The 18,670-nt window shown below is 34.6% G+C and overlaps 1 protein-coding gene and 1 non-coding gene across 3 annotated transcripts; one reads left to right on the top strand and one right to left on the bottom strand.

The window, feature by feature from the left end:
* Nucleotides 1-1,485: 1,485 nt before the first annotated feature.
* Nucleotides 1,486-18,315, bottom strand: LOC132700958 (uncharacterized). 2 transcript variants are annotated; one of them, XM_060668558.1, is made up of 7 exons: nucleotides 18,240-18,315; nucleotides 17,487-17,703; nucleotides 15,791-15,879; nucleotides 15,596-15,729; nucleotides 4,485-4,647; nucleotides 2,090-2,227; nucleotides 1,486-2,036 (listed from the first exon to the last, which is right to left on the bottom strand). In XM_060668558.1, the coding sequence occupies exons 1-7, from the start codon at nucleotides 18,276-18,278 to the stop codon at nucleotides 1,794-1,796; spliced, it is 1,023 nt and encodes a 340-aa protein (XP_060524541.1). In that variant the 5' UTR covers nucleotides 18,279-18,315; the 3' UTR covers nucleotides 1,486-1,793. The 2 variants fall into 2 exon arrangements, with proteins under 2 accessions (XP_060524541.1, XP_060524540.1); XM_060668557.1 differs by lacking the exon at nucleotides 18,240-18,315 and adding an exon at nucleotides 17,759-18,047 and having other exon boundaries at nucleotides 1,487-2,036.
* Trnag-gcc (transfer RNA glycine (anticodon GCC)) lies at nucleotides 5,012-5,082 on the top strand. The gene has a single exon. It is a non-coding gene; the product is annotated as a tRNA-Gly (tRNA).
* Nucleotides 18,316-18,670: the final 355 nt, after the last annotated feature.

Here is an 18,670-nt window from a genome sequence, read left to right as displayed (position 1 = left end):
GGACGCCAGAAGATGTTTCTATCTCTTGACATTTACATATAGTTGTGTGGATTGGCCTATGCCCAAGAGGCATGATTTAGCGTTTAGAGTTTTCCAATATTGTTAATTCAGGTGAAAGCTCGGGGGAAGACTTCGTCTTGAGTACATCCGAGTATTTCTGTTTCCAGAGTGATTTTATGGGCTTAGCTGATGGTTGAGTTGCGATTGCCTAGATTTCAGTCTAGGTACAGATTGGTGATTACAATTACTGATCATTAAGTTGCTTGTCTCATTCTTTAGAGCTGAAAACGATCTAATGTGAGACTATAAATACAAGTAGACCGCTTTGGTAGGTATTGTCTTTGTATGGACAGATCTTCTCCAGGCTGGACGACAAAGATGGCGAATGCCGTGGCACGTAGAACATTTGCTTTTACACCCCGTGTTGCAGATGGTAGTTTGTTTGTTTCGTTTGGAGTTTGGTCTTGTTTCCTCAATATGTTTTTATAGGTTTGAGAGTAATGGTATGACGAGAGCAGCAGTTCTCCAGTCGAAGTCTATCCAAACGATGTCTAGCCTTACTCCCTGTTCAGGTTGGAACGAAGTTGATTTCCCCTTTAATAGTCAGGACTTTGAGTTCCAGGCATTGTCCATTCTCCATTGTGGGACTTTGCTTGATATGCGATCCGAGTACATAAAGCACTTTGAGGACCTATTTGGTCGGTCGATGGTTTATATGTTTAAGAGCATCGGAGACAGCACACAAGGAAGTATCGCAAACTGTTCTTCTGGTTTCGCCATTTGCTCATTCTGTTTTGAAACTCAAACAATCTTCTATTAAAGAGTAGTGCTCTTAGGACTCCTAGGACTAGGACTAATTGGTACCTTTAGCTTAAATTTAACGTTTTGAGAAGTAGTAGTGGGGGTTAAGATGTCTTTAAGCGCATTCAAACGATGGTAAGTTTGTTTGTAGTAAGATTGACAAGTTAAGAAATATAAAACTATATTTCTAGCTGCGTAATGCCATCAAAAGCATCATTGACCTAAATCGGTATAGATGGCGTTCATTTTGCAAACATATAATAAATTATTAATTATATATATCCACATATAGTACAAGTCGTGGAGTTAAGCTTACAGCTTTCATCTTCCTTAGGAGGAATTTTTCCGGCTTGTGATAAAATTTGCTTATGCATTGCTCTTGATTTATTATGAGAAAACCAAACTAACAGGATAAATGGCACTTATAAATAATCAATATATTAATGGCAATATATGAAACCCTAAAAATATATACATGTAGCTTTTGGTGTTCATTTTCCAAGAAAACAATCATAACAAATACTTAATTTAGTAAAAGCGGCAAGCAGATTTCAAAATTTCGCGTTTTGCTTGAAAATTTGAAATAATTGAATACATATATTATTTTTTGCAACTTATGAGAAGACATTATTGTATTGGACCTAATTGTTATAACAAAATTATTGTACCAAAAAATCTCGCCTTTTAAGGTTTGCGGACGTTAATGATTACAATTTTTTTTAAAAAGGCACGTTGTATTTTCCAATAAGTACAACCTATAATATTGGAATAAAATTTACACTTTCCAAGGCCATGGTCAAAGTTATAAAAATATTCATCATCGTATAGAAATTATCTCTAAAATGTATACAATAGGTATCTATCTGGTAATAATAAAAATCTGCCGTTCAGATTTGTTTCTTTCGTTTCTTCTCCATTCTCGCATTTCGTATTATTAACATAAAATACAAACCGTTAGGTAAAATTGTTGCACCGATTTTACCCTACTGGGGCTATTTCATACCGTAATATTCGAACGAAATTTCATCGTAGATTATGTCTTCTGCCACGTTGTCCGCCAAATTTAATCCCAACGTGTTCGGATTGATATCCGTGATGAAGAAATCGCCGCCCAGACCGCACTCGTTCACCAAATCCTGCGGCGGGACGGGCGGCGCTAGAAAGTCTTCCAGGCCGTTGGGTGTCTCCGTAACGTTTATAAATTCCACGTGAATTTCGTCACCGTTCACGGTGTTCTACAAGGAAATGCGATAGTAAAGATAAACTTGATTAACGGTGAACGATGTACCGAGTTCCGACTCTCGATTTCTCCCAATATGCTCTGCGTGGCAGCTTGGAGTTCACTCTCGAACGCCTCCTGCTCGTCCGGTTTCGCGTCCTTCGTACATTGGTTCGTTGACTGTAGAAATTGCTGTATTCGTTGCCTCTAAATCAACCAATCGTTACTTAGAGACGGGACTATTCACGTAAACTTAGTATCCCTCTCCACCTACTTATTTTATTGGACTGAGGTGGCTTTTACTTGATAAAAATCCATTGAACACAATTAAAGTAGAACAAAAAATTTTCAGATTTTCACATTTAACGATTTATGACAGCTGTTTCGGCCACACCGCGCTTTTATCAAATACAAAATATGACAATATTCCGACACCTATATAACTAAACAGGTAGGGGTGGGTGGGGCAAGGCGGCACCCTTAAGCTTTTTATTATTTTTTGTGGCTTTTAACCATCACGCAGTTTTATTTTTTACTAACTTTAACTAAAGCATCTAAAATTTTTATTGGTTAGTTTTGGTTAGAAAATTTTGGTTAATTTTTGAGGTGGGCCTCCTTGACTCAGGGGGCCGCCTTGCCGCACCATCCCCTAGTAATGGTAGGATTATAATTTTAATTTTAACAACAGACACGCATTTAAATCCAATTGGTCATTAAGTAATAGATTCGAATATCTCATTCTGTTAATCTTCATAACTTCCAACTTGTAGACTCTGGATTTTTGAGTTTTTCGTAATTTAGTTTTATTGTTTTTTTAAAAAATGTCCTATGGTGTTTTCAGTTTTAAATAAAAGCACGGTGTTATCGAAACAGCTGTCATAAATCATTAAAAAACTGTGAAAATTTAAATTTAATTCCGCTTATTTAAAATGGAATACACAACATGTATTAAAGATAAAGAGTACTTAATGCATTTGACTGAATAAAAAAATTGTTTATTTTAATATGTGTTATTTTACTAATAACAAAGTACCATCAATTTAGAAGATGCTGCAGAAAAAAAAATGTTCGAAATAGAATTTGATGTGGAAATGAGAAATCGCAGAATTGACACAAGGAAACACATTATCACCTGTGATAAGGTATTTAAAAAATGACGCTTAATATGAGAATAATTTATATTTATTTTCATTTACACTTAAAATTTTATTCTGAACAATATATGATGTGGTTGTTTTTTTTTACTGATTTTTTTTTTAAACAGGCAAAATTGTAGATTAATAATGTTATTTCATAAAATCTAATACAAAAATATTTAGTATGCAGGGGGTTTCACCGAAAACTTCGGCGATCTGCTATGGGAAAACTAGTAGCTAAAATTTGAAAATTTTGGATTATACTGGGGGCAATTTAGCTACAATATTTTCAAGATGACGGCACATCCGGATATATCGGAAATGGGTGTTTTTGTCTTCTTCTTTTTTATTATTCCTTTTTTTATTATTATTTATTATTATTATTATCATTATTAATATTATTATGTATTTGCAGTCCGAACAATATCTCTGAAAAATTGTACCACGCGAAATCCTTTAAAATTTTACTCTATTAACTTACATAGTGTTGGGACTGCTCAATTGACCGTAGTTAATTGACAGTGGTCAATTGACCACTTCTTAATTGACCTGTCAATTGATCGAAAATTGATACTTCTTAATTAACGAGTCAATAATCTATGATTATTTAATAATAATATGATTTTATAATAAATTATTATGAGTTTGTTAGTTTTCAGAACGATATGATGACGATGTAAGGCATAATTTAAATAAATATAAATTTCATGACATTTTTAAAATTATTTCCATCAATACCACAACCCTAAACTTACCCTGAACAAATTTAGTCAGTAATTTATATTATACGATGTTGAAGTGAAAAGCGGGTATTTTAATAATCCTTATTTAGAATTAACAATTAGTACTACTTCGTATTAAGTTGTATCGAATATTAAAAGTTATCGAGACATTGCCGTTTATGTTTTATTTTTTACTTGGTTTGTTCTTAATCTGAGTTTAACACTACAACCGGCAAGACTAGCGCTGCATACAGATACTTGCATGTTGTGATCAGTTGCCATAAAAAAATATTATCAAAGCTCATCAATTATTATTACTATATTAATTTTAACCAGAACATGCGCTACGTTCGCGTAAAAACAGGAACCATCACTATATAAAAGTTATGATTAGAAAAAATCCAAAAATCCCATAATATATAGGGCGTTCCATTAAAAAATAAGAAATTTGACATTCATTTTCCTGTATATCCGGATTTACCGCCATTTATTTGATTCAGGTTGCCCCCACCAACGTCATTTTAACTAATGATCGGTACCTGTATGTCGACACAAAAATTGCAAAAAGTATTTTAAATGATCTTTAGCGTAGCGAAAACTCTTTACCATCTTCCAAGTTTTGTTGTCGTCTTTCTGAGAAATTGTCCAAAAATGTCCGGCCCCATGAACAGCTTTGCCGCCCTTTCGGAAATGCGGATTTATGGACAGATTGTGTCGGACGGAATTTTTCCATCGGTCATCGTTTTGCTTGTAAAAAGGAAAATGGTCTCTGAAAAATAAGGGTGGTTCTATAGTTGTGTGTTCACAGCGTTTCGTTTAGTTAAGCACTTATTATCATCATCTTTAATACTTCCTTAAATTATTTTTTTATAGACAGTGGCACAATACAAAAAATGATGAATAAACACTTGACACTGAAAAATAGTTAGTTCGCCATTGATAAATGCTCACATCACTTGTAACGCTTTTGACGGAAATTAAAAATTAAGTTATGGAAATCTGTAGCGGAATACAGTTTTTTTTTTTTTGTAAATCAAACAATTATAAGTGAAATTGGCGCTAACATAATTCTTTATTACACTGTTTGAGGTCAAAGGTACAGTTTTATATGGTATTTCGAAAAATAAAATCAAGCATCGGTGGTTCAGTGGTAGAATGCTCGCCTGCCACGCGGGCGGCCCGGGTTCGATTCCCGGCCGATGCAGTCTTTTTTTATTTTTACTCCTTAAATTTTTTTGAAATATGAATAGTCTTGACTCCTCGCCAGGTGTTTTTTGCATAATTTAAACCATTAGAAACACCAGCTGATGTATTTCCACCGAATTATAACAAATAAGTGCTCCCTGAAGCGAGTCGTATTTAATGCCCCGTTTAATGTATTCAATAGGTTGATTTACCATAAACAAAGAAAGGGTCGAACGAAAACATGACGTCATCGCCCATATTATATACCGGGTGTTTCAACGAAGCAGTTTACTAAATCCTCCGCAAGAAAATGTATCGATTTGATTTTTTAATATAGTAAGAAATGCATAAAGGCCATTTTTTTGAAATAGGTTTTTCTCAAAAGACAAACGTCAGTTATTTGACGAAATCGAATTCGCTAATTGAGAGATAGAAATATGCGGGATTTCCAAAAAGTATAGAAAAGATATATCGCAAGACTTACACAAATGATCAGAAAACAAAAACACTGGTGGAGAGGAGTGGATAACTTTAATATCTTAAATAGAGACCTTCAGTTTTTATTACAGATTCGGATTCCATCCCACGAAACGTTTGGGTTTTGTCAAATGTTTTCTATTGGAATCTGAATTAATGGCAATGTAATCGCAAAAGAGACGATTTGTAATGTTTGTTGTTCCGTTCAACATATTTGCCTACTCCGTACAACAAATATCAAAACTCAAAACCCAATATTTAGGTTGCAATAAATAATTCAAGTTGACACCCGGCTATTGCTTTTAAACGACACTAATGGCGCGGGAATGATCATGACGTCATACCGCTGCTTTTCGATCATTTACGTTTATTTTGGCTCGTATAAAGTTTGTATTTGTGCTTTACATGATAATAATGGAAGCAACACAAAAAGAATATTACATATCGTGCCATCGTGTTTGAGTACAACCCGTAAAACGCCAGATAAACTTTTTATACGCCTACCAGAAAATAAAATCCGTCGATTTTTGTTAATATGATATTCAGGTGTCACTTTAGCTTTACCCGTGCAAACATTTTTAACACTTCGAACTTGCACCCATCCTATTGCAGTCTCCATAAGAATGGCTTCCCGATCTATATAAAATAAAGAACACTTGAAGTTATCAATGCCAAGATATTTTAAAATTAGTATTTAGGTTTCCACTGGTTTAAAAAAAAATCCTTTTTGTTTTATTTTTACGAATAATTTACATTTTATTTGATATACCATTTCAATTTTAAAAACTTTAAGCTGATTACAATATTATATCGGTTTAACACCGCGAACCTGAGCAAAAGGAAAACTTTCGGTGTTTTGTAAGATTTCACCATACACATATCCACTAAAGGTAAATTATCAGATCAGATTTTACAAAATCGGCTTCGGTCATTTTAAAACCTTTCTTTTTGATACTAAAAACAAGATAACAAAAGCAAGCGACAGGATCAAGACTAAAATTAAAATTAAAACCACCAAGACGAACGCGTTGTCGTTCTCTAATGAGTTGTCTATGCCACCGTCCGGCTGGCGCGTAGTCTAACGAGCGAATTGACGTCACAACCGGTCACAGCCAAGAGGATTTAAATTTTACTTCTACTAATTCACTAGTTTATAAACCACCGAAATCAAACTAGCGACTAAATTCCTGCTTTGTGGAAATGAGCTTAAAAACCACTTGGAGAATAAACTTTTTTACTTTTATATGTTTATGAAAAGTTAAGGTCCATGTAGGTCCTCTTTATTTTTCATATACAGGACGTTAAATTAAAAACAAACTAGTTTTCCTCATTTTATTTAGATATTTTATTGAAATTTGAGCACTTTTTGGCCTGAAAATTATTTTTCTACCTTCACCAGTGGCGTCGGGATGAGCATGACAACGCATTGGTTATTTTTATCCGAAAAAATGGTACGCCACTGCTTTTTTCGAAAAGAAATGACATTTTTTAAATCCCGAAAATTAAAAAGCTGTCAAAAATTGGTGGGTTGTTTCTGATATACCTTGCTCATCAAAAATAAAGCGATTGCAGACCTACATTGACATAAACTTTTATTAAAGTCGTCCGAGGAATCACGCACTTAAGGATCAGCATCTTATTATGAAACGTCCTGCACCCTAGCAATGGCAATTTCGCATAAAAAAAAGAAAATAGTCACTGCGCACACGTAAATCCTACTGACGCGTTTCAATTAAAAACTGAGAATCAAACAAAACCGGAAAAATTCCGACGTTTTCTGACATTTAGTGGTCAATACCCAGTGAGTCAGACGGTAATAAACAAAACTAAAAACTATCGAAGCAAAACGAATTTTCTTTATCGGGCAAAGCTTCATGCAGTCATGCTTGGGTCTCTATTCGAGAACATGCGACGTTATAAATCTTAAAGTTTAATCGGAAAATTGCTGATTCGGTCGCAACTATAACGAAACGGTAGTGGTGCCGTAACTAGGCCTACAGATGATTCGGGGTCAAAAAGTTCCGGGGCATGGGGGAGTTGAAATGTGTCCCGCGACATGCACACGATGGGGTTGCGGTTCCTCGGCGCCTGGTACGGAATATTGACGATCTCGATGATACCCACCGAAACGTTTGAGCCTGGCCGCGTTTTCCCCACATATAATAATTGAGCAAATTTGCCCTTTGCCGCGGGGGCAAACAATGATAACATGACAATAAATAAAGGGTGGTTCGTTTTCCTTTAAATCTCTGCCGCAGCTCTTTTTTTATGACGCGTACCTGTCATATATAGATTGACGCGGTAAAAGGGGACCAATCATTCTTCAGATTAAATTCTGTTCCATCGTCGGAACCAACCAATTCAAGTTCTACTATTAGATTTTCGTTTTCGAGCCAAATTTTCCAATCAGTAAAGTGATTTTTCGGTAACAGTTACGACAAACTATAAAGACCGGCTAAATACGTTCAAAGATCCCAAATGTAATTTTTGACTCTCTCGCATCGTTGGACATAAAAGTAAAACAATGTCGACAATTTTAACCTTGTGCCTACCGATTAATAAAGAATTTTATCTAATAGGAAATTTTAGTGCACTAGCAAATCAATCGTGATTCTTCTAAAATTGTCGTAGTCGTTTCAATTAGTATAAATTAGTGGAATCTTTTTTGAATGGCAGCTACGCACGAGATTCATTTCATTCATCAACACAAAAAAATAAAACCTTTTAACTACCCTTGCAAATCGTTTATTAAAAGTAGATTGACCCTAGACAGACAGACACAGCAAAATCATCTTTGTTGAGAGAGAAAGAAAGAATTTGTAGAGTAAATAGAATACTTACTATTATTAGCAATAAATTTTTGCTGATATATTTCTCAGTGTAGGATTTCAAATCAAGTGGTCAACAAAGCATATTGCAAGGATGTAGAATAACTCCAACCCAAAAAAAAAAACGAATTTTAATTTACTACTGTATTTTATCGAGATCGTAGAACACAACATTTTTGACCGTATCCCTGACAAATCTGACAAAACTACTTTTGAAGAAAAAGTAATATTAAATTTATTAAAATTTTTATATTCTCTGTTGTATTAATAGAAAAAGTCGTTTTTATATGCAAGATATTTTTTGTAATTTGTGTTAGTGAGTATTTGCATGAATGATTATAAAAAAAAAGAAAAAACTCGACATTTTTTGAAAACTGAAATTTGGTAGAAAGTTATACCTAAAATATTCACATAAATCTAATTATTTACATAATAATATATTATGCAACAAGTTTGATAAGCGCCATTTTAGTCACGAGTTTGATTTGACACGAGCGCAACACGAGTTGCAACTGTTTTAGAAGTATTATAACGATGGCGAACTAAACGCAACATATTGCTCAATTTAAACTTAAAAATAAGTATTGTGTACATAGAGAATAAGGTTATTTTTTTTCCAAAAACACTAAAATATTATTCATTGCGCTGGTATTTTCTTTCTTATTTTATTTATGTTTTTTTTACCTATTCTCTATCGTACCTGCTCCTTGAAGTGTATTATCTGTTCACGAGTTTAACATTTTAATGAAAAATAATGAAATATGCTTGTGCGCCAAATTCAGTATACAGGATGTTTCAAAACAATTTTAGTGGGATATTCCGTGTTTAAAATAAAGGTTAGTTTGTTATATAAGGAAAGGATGGACACCCTTATGACGATCCAAGCTACGGAAAATGATAACGAATTTTGGTACATGGAATGTCCAAGGAATCTCCAACAAAACAAACGAAGTAATTTATGAACGCCAGAGACTAGACATACAGGTGGCAGTGGTAACGGAAACTAAAAAGAAAGGACAAGGCTCCGAAAATCTGGGACATTACGATCATTTCTATAGTGGCGTGGCCAAAGGCAAGAGAGCACAACAAGGCGTGTCTATTCTGGTTGCGAAAAAGTTGCGAAGATTTATAGCCATTGGTGAACGCATTATCAAAATGAACTTGACACTGTTTGGACTTAGGCTAACGATGGTCGGGGTGTACGCAGTCAACGACGACGCCCCAGTGAACAAAAAAGACGAGTTCTTCGAACAGCTGCATTAAGAAATATCAAACATTGGGACCTCAAGAGAGGTCATAATCCTTGGCGACCTAAACGGAAGAACCGGATCCAGACTAGGCGACAAAGTGGTGGGTAGATTCGGCGAGAATGTAACAAACGACAACGACCGCAAATTAATCCAACTGTGCGAACAAAATGAACTTAGAATAACGAATGGATTCTTCCAGCACCCAATGATCCATAAGTATACATGGGAACAAAAGTCTAGAAATCTACGATAAATCATAGATTATACGATTGTCCGACAAACTACATCGATGAGGACGTATGACGTTAGAGTGCTTAGAAGTGGCAGCGACTCAAGGCCAAAATCCTCTCACTACCAAAATCAAATAGAAAACAAAGACAATAGACCCAACTAAAAGAAGACCAGGATACTCAAATGAGACAACCCCGATATAATCTTGAGAGCTTTGAGCAGGAAAGTACGAAAGACCTATACAAAAAAAGACTTGACCAGGAACTCCAGCCACAACACTTTAATAACAATACAGAACATTATGAATATATTAAACAATGCCTGAAGGAAGCAGCCCAAGAAGCGATAGGATACTGCGATGACCGGAAATCTAACAAACCCTATTGGTGGGACGAGGAAATTAAACAAGATATTGAAGATAAAAGACAAAAGTACCAACACTACCTAACCAGCAAATCAAGCTACCATAAGATAGTCTTCCAAGAAGCACAAACCCAAGTAAGAAGAAAAATAACCCAGAAGAAAAACGAATCATGGGAAAAAAAATGCAACAAAATAAATACCTACCTGGGAGTAACAAAAAGTAGTGAAAGCTGGAAGCTTCTGAAATCTCTACGCCAAAACACAAAGAGAGAGATAGTAACTCCCGTCACAAAGAAAAAATGGGATGAATATTTCCGTAAGCTTTTAACAGCCCTAGCATAATACAGGTTTCAGCTTCACCGACCAGAATCAGCATTAATGAGGTAGAAGATATTTGCACAAACTTAAAAAATAAAAAATCACCAGGGTCAGGTAATGTTGCCGCAGAATTAATCAAACATGGAACACACAAACTGTATGAACATCTAACAAAGCTCTTTCAAAACTGTATTAACGGCGGAGATATCCCAGAAGAATGGAAATTATCCTTCTTTACCCCTATCCACAAAAAGGGCAACAAGGAAAACTGCGACAACTATCAAGGTATCGCAGTGACGAGCTCAATCGGTCGGATTTACGGTAAAATATTAAAGGCCAAAATAGAACGCGAATACACAAACAGTGAAGCAGAAGAACAAGCGGGCTTTCGCGCGGGAAAATCCGTCGTTGACCATCTGTTTTGCATCACCCAGCTTATCGAGAAAATTGTCAGCCTTCAATAAGGAGATACATCTCCTGTTCGTAGATCTGAAGAAGGTATACAATAGCATACCGCTAACACAACTTTGGGAGGCATTAGACAAGACAAGACAACAAGGGACTCAAACAAGGGTGTTCTATATCCCCCACCCTGTTCAAAATATATCTTGAACAAGCGTTAAGGATATGGAAGCAAAAATGCAGAAATATGGGCATCCCCCTTAACAATGCAAACATATACACCCTAAGCTTCGCAGATGACCAAGTCATAATGGCGCAAGACTACGATGATGTAGAATACATGATGCGAAAACTGATCGAAGAATACAACAAATGGGAGTTGGAAGTAAACTTACCAAAAACAAAGTATATCGGTGGAGCACAACGCGACCTCCTCTTAGACGGTCAGGCTATCAAAAGCTGCGAAACCTACAAATGCCTGGGAATGTACATATCCAGCTGTGGGACGTTAGACTACGCCATCAAAGAACGAAATAATCAAGGAAGAAAGGCCATTACTATGCTGAACACCTTCTTGTGGGACCAAAAAATCACGAGACGAAACAAACACCTAATATACAATACGATCATAAAAAGCATAGTCACATACAGCAGTGAAGTCTGGCCACTAAAAGAAAGAACCATGAGAACGCTGGAGGCAACAGAGATGGACTTTCGCAATTCGCGCAACCATGAAGGTGGGCCATACGATTTCAGACGAAATAAGAACAAAACAGTTAAAGTCGTACGGACACGTCCAAAGAATGGAAGAACAGCGACTGCCTAAACAAATACTCACCTGGACACCTACAGGAAGAAGGAAGAGGGGAAGACCGAGAAAGAGCTGGAGAGAGGGCATCGATAGTGAAACACAATGGAGACGACTGGACGAGGACCTATGGAAGGACAGAAATCGATGGAGATTGGGAATCGGACGACGTCGGAGGACGTTTTAAAAACCGATAGATATATATATTGTTATATAAATGTTGGGTCAAAAGCCAGTCATTTTGAAGATATCGCACTACAAATATGGCGGAATAATAATGTTTTTATTATAATGTACTTATTACCTTAAAAACGAAAAGACATTTTTTTAATTTATGTTTTATTTTTATTAGTTTCAAAGATGTTAATTAATAAATTATTTTTTAAAACTTATTTGTTCAGAAAATAAATGATAAATGTGGTTTCGAAACATCAAACTAAATTATTTTTCTCAAATTTTTATTTCGACATTTCATTTTTTTATTTGGGAACCGAAAATTTTATGAAAATATCGCAGAAGACTTTTCTAATAAACCCGTCTATCAAAATTAATTTTTCCGTTCCATTATAAAAAAACATTGGTTGAAAACTAAGTTTCAAATGACCGCGCATATTAAATGACCTATCTCTATATTTCTTATTTTATTATCAGTATTTATCCCTGTCCCATCAATTCATGGTTTGTCTGACCATATCGGATATAATCTATTTGGAGTTCTTGAAAGCGCAAATATTAGCTTTGATTAATTAGTCAAAGATAAAAAGAATATTACTTTAGTTGCCCCACCTCTCTCTACCCACTGCAGCTGAACGTGAATCCGATCGTATGGTAAATACTAATTTCCGAATTTCTCACAGGTCGACCAAACAACAGCCCTTCGCCAATACTTCAATCGAAATAACCCCCTCGTCATTAATAAAATTCACCAAAAAATAAAATAACCCTTGCGAGACGAGGGCCGTGCATGTACCGTGAAATCGACTCGAGGCGAGTAGATAAAACAATTATAATAATTGCCCGTCTATTATCACATCGTTCCGGATCGTTGGGTACAGGTGGGTTGATAAATAATGGGTCTTCTAATGCACCCGTTGGGTGGGCACCGGTTTGTCCAATGAATGAATATATTTCGAAAATGGTGTTTTTTTCAACCCCCATAGAAACCTGATTTTAGTATACCTACAAATCACAAACTATATGTATTCATATAATTTGTACATTTGATTTTTGCTCGACAAAGAAGAAGTTACGGCTATTTCACAAAAAATTTCAAATTTTGCTCATCGCCTCATAAAAAGGTTTTTGAGATCCTCTAATGTCTCCGTTCAACTAGTTCCACATTTTGTGTGATTCTACATGAAAATTAATGGAGGTTGCAGTTGTTTTTAAATTCTATTTTTTACTACAAAAAAAACGTTTATCTTATATTTTCTTATTCCGGGATAAGGACGACTTTTTTGAAATTAACTTTATAAGAAGTTATTGTCAATACAAAGTTTTTCTTATTTTAAATTGTGCTTATTAAGAATAAGAACCATAAATTTAGAAGATTCAGTAGAACAAAAAGTTTTATACACACATTATATCAATAAATGAAAAAAAAAACAGAAAATTGATAATATACAATTACACTATTAAAATGTCTCCAGTAAGACATAACATATAAAAATTTATATTAATTTTTGTAGCAGGTTGTTGTAATGTAACATGTACCCATAAAATTTAAACAAAACGTTTAATTATGTTTTTATGTAAATACAATGCACTTTTTTGTATAACACAAGTTAATTATTTGTGGACCACCATATATGTTATTTCTGTTTTCCTTTACAAACAAATAAAATTTGCCATGAATGGTAATTTTGTTTCACAAAATCTAATAAAAAAGTTATACTACTTAGCCTGCAGCCCAAATTTTCACACGCAGCTATTCTTTTTCCAATTTTTTGAAAAATTCTATATATACTTCATGTAATAGACAGTAGGCTCGTTTAATGATATTTAATTTATATATTTTTGAAGACAGTTACGTTTTTATAGGCCCTACAATTATTATTTGTAAATATTTCCTGTACTATTAATTTGTAAGTATTTTGCTCAAATGGGAACCATTTTTATGTCTTTTATTTCACGGTTAACTCTTTAGATTGCCCGAACCTTTTAGTTTTTCAAATACGTAATGCCATTTAATTTTTCCCTTTGAAATGCTACGTCCAATAATAATTCATTTGACAGCGCGGCGAAAGAAATTTATACAGTGTGTCCCACTTAAGAAATGTACACCCTTGTAAAATCTTCGTTTATGGTTCGATTTTGATAATTTTTTTTTGTTGGTTAGGTCTCTGAAAAATGCACTTTGCTTATCGCTTATTGCTTCAACTGAAAGTCATGGCCAACTGAGACTATTTAACAAAAGAGAGAAAAGAGAGAAGTACTATTTGAGATTAAAAATAAAATAAATTGGCAACGAATTCTTATTCAGAAGAACATAAAGCCTAAATAACGAGTGCTCGAAATATCGCTGACGCCTCGCTAAAACATTACTCCTGTAGAATGTTTGTTTATAGATAGTTTTGATTGCTAGAAAGAAATTAAACGGTTTTTTCGTATATCATCTACTAAAGTCGTGGCTAACTGACGCAGTGTTTTGAAGCGGAAAATCGAGAATTGATAACATTCAGCAATTCGTGTTCAGGACTATCTAAAAGTAACTAGACCAATGACCAAAGTTTTTAATGTTTTAAAAAAATAAATATTGTAAACTTTGTAAATAACGATTATTTTCTATGTTAGGATCTTAAAATTTTTAATTATACAAATTTCAAAAATAAAAACAGCATTAATAAATCTTACTATCCGAAAGATGTAAACAAAATTAAAAGATAAATTCGCCAGTGAATTTCGCTGCCAAATATTCGCTTCTCCATGGCAAACTTGATTTTACAAAGGAAACAGTGTGCCAACGTCAATCAATTTTGACATTTCATTATTAGATGAGAAGTAAAAATCCCTTCTATTTAAAAAAAATACAGCGTTGTAAAGTCTGTTTCGTTCATTTGCAATCCTTTTTAATCATATTTAATTTTAAAGGAATCGTTAGTGTCTTTCAGTGAAATCTATCCAATAAAAAAGAATTATCAAAATAGAGCCATACACAAACATTCTACAGGAGTAATGCTTAAGCCAACTTCATGGAAATTAGTATAGTTAGGTTTTATGTAGTCCTGAATAAGAATTCGTTGACAATTTATTCTTCAAGAAGTCCCTAATACCCCTTCTCGATATTTGACCTCACAAATTAGTCTCAGCCTTCAGGTTGATGTAATAAGAAACACAAGGTATTAGTGCGTTCTTGAGAGATCAATCCAAAAAAAAAACAATGTACAACCTTAAGCGGAACGCAAACGATAGTTCAAACACCCTTTATTGAAACATTATAAAAATTGGTATTGTTGGGTTTTAAGTACTCCCAATTTTTTTTTTAATCCCTAATAGCACTTCCCACTTCTCTCTCCGTTGTTAAGTAGTCTTAGTAGACTTGAAGTTGAAACAATGAGCAAAACAAAGTTTTAGTGCATTTTTCAAAGACCCATCCAACAAAAAAGAAATCAATATCGAACCTTAAACAAAGATTTTATAAGTGTGTACACTTCTTAAATGGGACACACTGTATAATAAAGCTGTTTCCTTTAACAACGAAAGATATGTTTTAAGAGTTTTGAATATTTAATTGTTTTGTAATGAAAAAATCCCCAATTTATTAGCGGTCTGTAATCGTTTAATGCCTGTGAAACTCTCTCGCTGGGAGAACTTACTCCTTACAGGATAAACACCGCCCAAATAAAGTCAACTTACGAAATCCAATGGTAGATTCCAGAGACGGTCAATTCACCTTTCTCGCTCAGAGCGTGCTCGATTAGTTCGGTGTAAGTAAACGGCGGTTTTTTTGACCCCGAGTAGCGGTGTTGATTGGCATATTTCTGCTCCTCCTTGATAGATAGGTAGGAATAGAAACGACATCACAGACCGTAAACTTATTTTTTCCCTCACCTCTATAATCGTTTGCTTCGTATTAGACTTGGCAGACCCAAACGTCGGATTGGTTTTATTGTTCGTTTCAACGGTTTCTGTTGCTGCATCTGGAATTTCGGTAAAGGATACATACTGATTGCTCGTTTTGCGTTGGTATACGCTCGAGAACTTGGCGCTTTTTAACAACAGGATCAAATTAAAATACGAATCCGATACAAAGCTGCATTCTTATCTACTCATCCAAGAATACGACCTTATTACGATACAACTATTTCTTCCTCTTCTATTCGGCCACCATTTATCATCAATATGGAGGCTAGATGTGAACTCGATTCTCTATTTTAACTAAGCCGTTTCTTCATAACTAAGAATCGGTAAAATAATAACGCACACACTGGATTTAAAAGTTCATTTTATTTCTACCTTCGAGTAAGGAATTGAAACATTATTTGAAAAATGTCGACAAAAAAATAGATCTGCAAGATTTTGTTGACCTCTATCAAACTTCAATGGTTTATTCAGAGCGAGACGCATAGTAATGATGATTGTTTTCTATTATCATATACATTAATACTATTGATAGACAAGGGTTTCAATTTTTATTTTTTTGAGTTAAAGTGGTAATTTTATGTATTGCTTATGGCTGCAATAATATATATATTCGTCAAAACAAAAATGTTTTCTCTACATACAACATTTACACCTGTTTCATAAATAAAAATATATCTAGACGTGATAATGAATATTTGTGCGACTTAAATATTTTGAATTTCTTATTATAATAACTGTTGTTGTTTAACGAGTAAATATGTAATGCTTTCTTTAGACTCCTTAAATGTGAACAGCACAGTAGCTGCAACCTAACCAAAGCTTTGTAAAACTGAAAGAAAAAAATCAGTTCTGTTGTCGGTGATGTGTATAATTGAAAGCACTTCTAGCGAAGTATTTTCTTCGTGAACATAACAATTAACTAGAATAATTTGTATGCCCTTTTTCGAAGGTTTTTAAAGAAGTCGAAAAGAGCAAGAGAGAGAGAGAGAGAGAGAGAGACTAAATTTGCATCACTTTTCTATCATGCCGTGACCATTTTAAATCAATAGATTATAAGCTAAACACTTTTTAATTCGATCTTTTTCACTTTACTTTTGGCCATATCAATTTTTCAAATTTATTATATATTACTAGTTTCGGTTACAAGGCGTAACATTTTAAACATTAAACTATTCGCTGTACGAATGCATTTTTTTTATTTATAAGAAGTCGGTACAACCACTTTTGTTCCAAATTTAGTATACAACTCTAAAATGTCATTTTAATTACTTATTCATTATTATTAATTATTCAAATTTGCCGTCATCGGTCACTTGACTGGCGTCAAAGTGTGTTTTTAGTTTGCCCCACATGCTAAAGCTATCGTATATAAAAAAAACCATATGTAGCTGAACATTACGAGAAGGTTCTGGATTATATAACTGCGTAATATCAAAAACAGCAATTTCTGTTACTCTCTAAACAAAAAAAAAGGAACAAACCAATCATATCATTACTATACTGCTCGTTGAAGGAAACGGCAGGACTGCCATTAACAAACGAATTTTGAACACGTTGGTTACCAGCATAAACAGCAAAATAGTGAAAAATAAATAAGGCGGCAACGCATCATAAAACGAGTTATAAACCGAGTTGTGTTTTTTAGGCTACATTTTAAAATCACCTGGAACCGGTGGCAGTTCTTGTATCTTGTAATTCAAGAGCCAAGATAAATTTCCATCGGCACAATCGGACTCGATACCGCTATCCGAACCTCTCGGACTAGGAGTAATGTCGTTGGCATCGCACTGGACCGAGCCCTGCAGCATAGTGAAGTCTTCTTTTCTCACGTTATGCATGTCGGAAACTTTATCGGAATGACACCCGTTGAGCAAAAGCACCTGAAATGGAGTAAATATTTCCTCGAGCGCCTAAACGGAAACAACTGCAATATACTTGGTGATCGTCGCGTGATTTTTCGATTTTAATTTTTGGGATTCTGCTCGCGACATGCCCGACAATTCTGCGAATTTGAGACGGGGGTTGTCCTGGATGGTAGGAGAACGTCTGGGAGACCACCCTTCCCGTATCGGTAGGATCGCGGTATTTTATTTTTATATTTCCGCATCCGTCTCTCTCTTTTTGGGTGAAATAGTTCATCTTACCAACGTTGAAGTAAAATGTTACCGATAAAACGATCGGGTCGAATTTAAAACTTACACAAAAAGAATTGTTCAATAATGGAACCCACAGACATTTACACAAAATGACGTGAGCACTCTAGATTGGGTTGATCAGGGATGACGTTTAATTGTAACGTTATAATAAATCATTTATCAATAAGCGAGATTGCCCAAAAAATTTGCGAATTCAATGTTTTTCTTGTGCTCGGGTAAAATAGCATTACCTTTTATAGTAACAAATGCGCAAAACTTACGTCCGAGGTATAGCCGTTAATCACGTCAAAATAATTCATTGCACCGCACTTTTTTTAACTTCCTTTTTAAGTAGCGACTAATCTTGCCGCGCGAAAACAACTCCCAAGGGGTAGCGCAGGGACGCAAGCGCGAACTAAATTGTCGCCACCCCCGTTAAACGCATGGGCGTTTCCTGTGGCTAGAGGGTGGAGTTTACGGAACCCTTCAAATAACAGATATAAACAATAACTGACAGCAATTTTAAATTTTATTTGCCGATTAAGTATTAGTTATTCTTAAAATAGTTCTTTCACTTTTTAATAAGGTTTTGTACTTGCTACACTACTTCATCATGTGAGAGAAAAAAATCAAAAACATACGTTCTTGCTTGCCAAAAATTTTGTGTTTATAGAATATGGTCTTTTTGGAGACCATGCTTTAATATTGGTAG

This window comes from Cylas formicarius, unplaced genomic scaffold, assembly GCF_029955315.1.
Source record: "Cylas formicarius isolate icCylForm1 unplaced genomic scaffold, icCylForm1.1 PGA_scaffold_4__25_contigs__length_36172078, whole genome shotgun sequence".
Classification (NCBI taxonomy): domain Eukaryota; kingdom Metazoa; phylum Arthropoda; class Insecta; order Coleoptera; family Brentidae; genus Cylas; species Cylas formicarius.
Note: the sequence above shows the minus strand (reverse complement) of the source record. Positions and strands in the feature narration are given on the sequence as shown.

Coding starts and splice junctions, on each gene's coding strand:
- LOC132700958 (XM_060668557.1), bottom strand. CDS start 17,962: ATGAACTATTTCACCCAAAAAGAGAGAGACGGATGCGGAAATATAAAA. Junction 15,880..17,486: donor AGAACTGCCACCGGTTCCAG/GTGATTTTAAAA, acceptor CCGAAATTCCAG/ATGCAGCAACAGAAACCGTT. Junction 4,648..15,595: donor GGAATCTACCATTGGATTTC/GTAAGTTGACTT, acceptor CTTATTTTTCAG/AGACCATTTTCCTTTTTACA.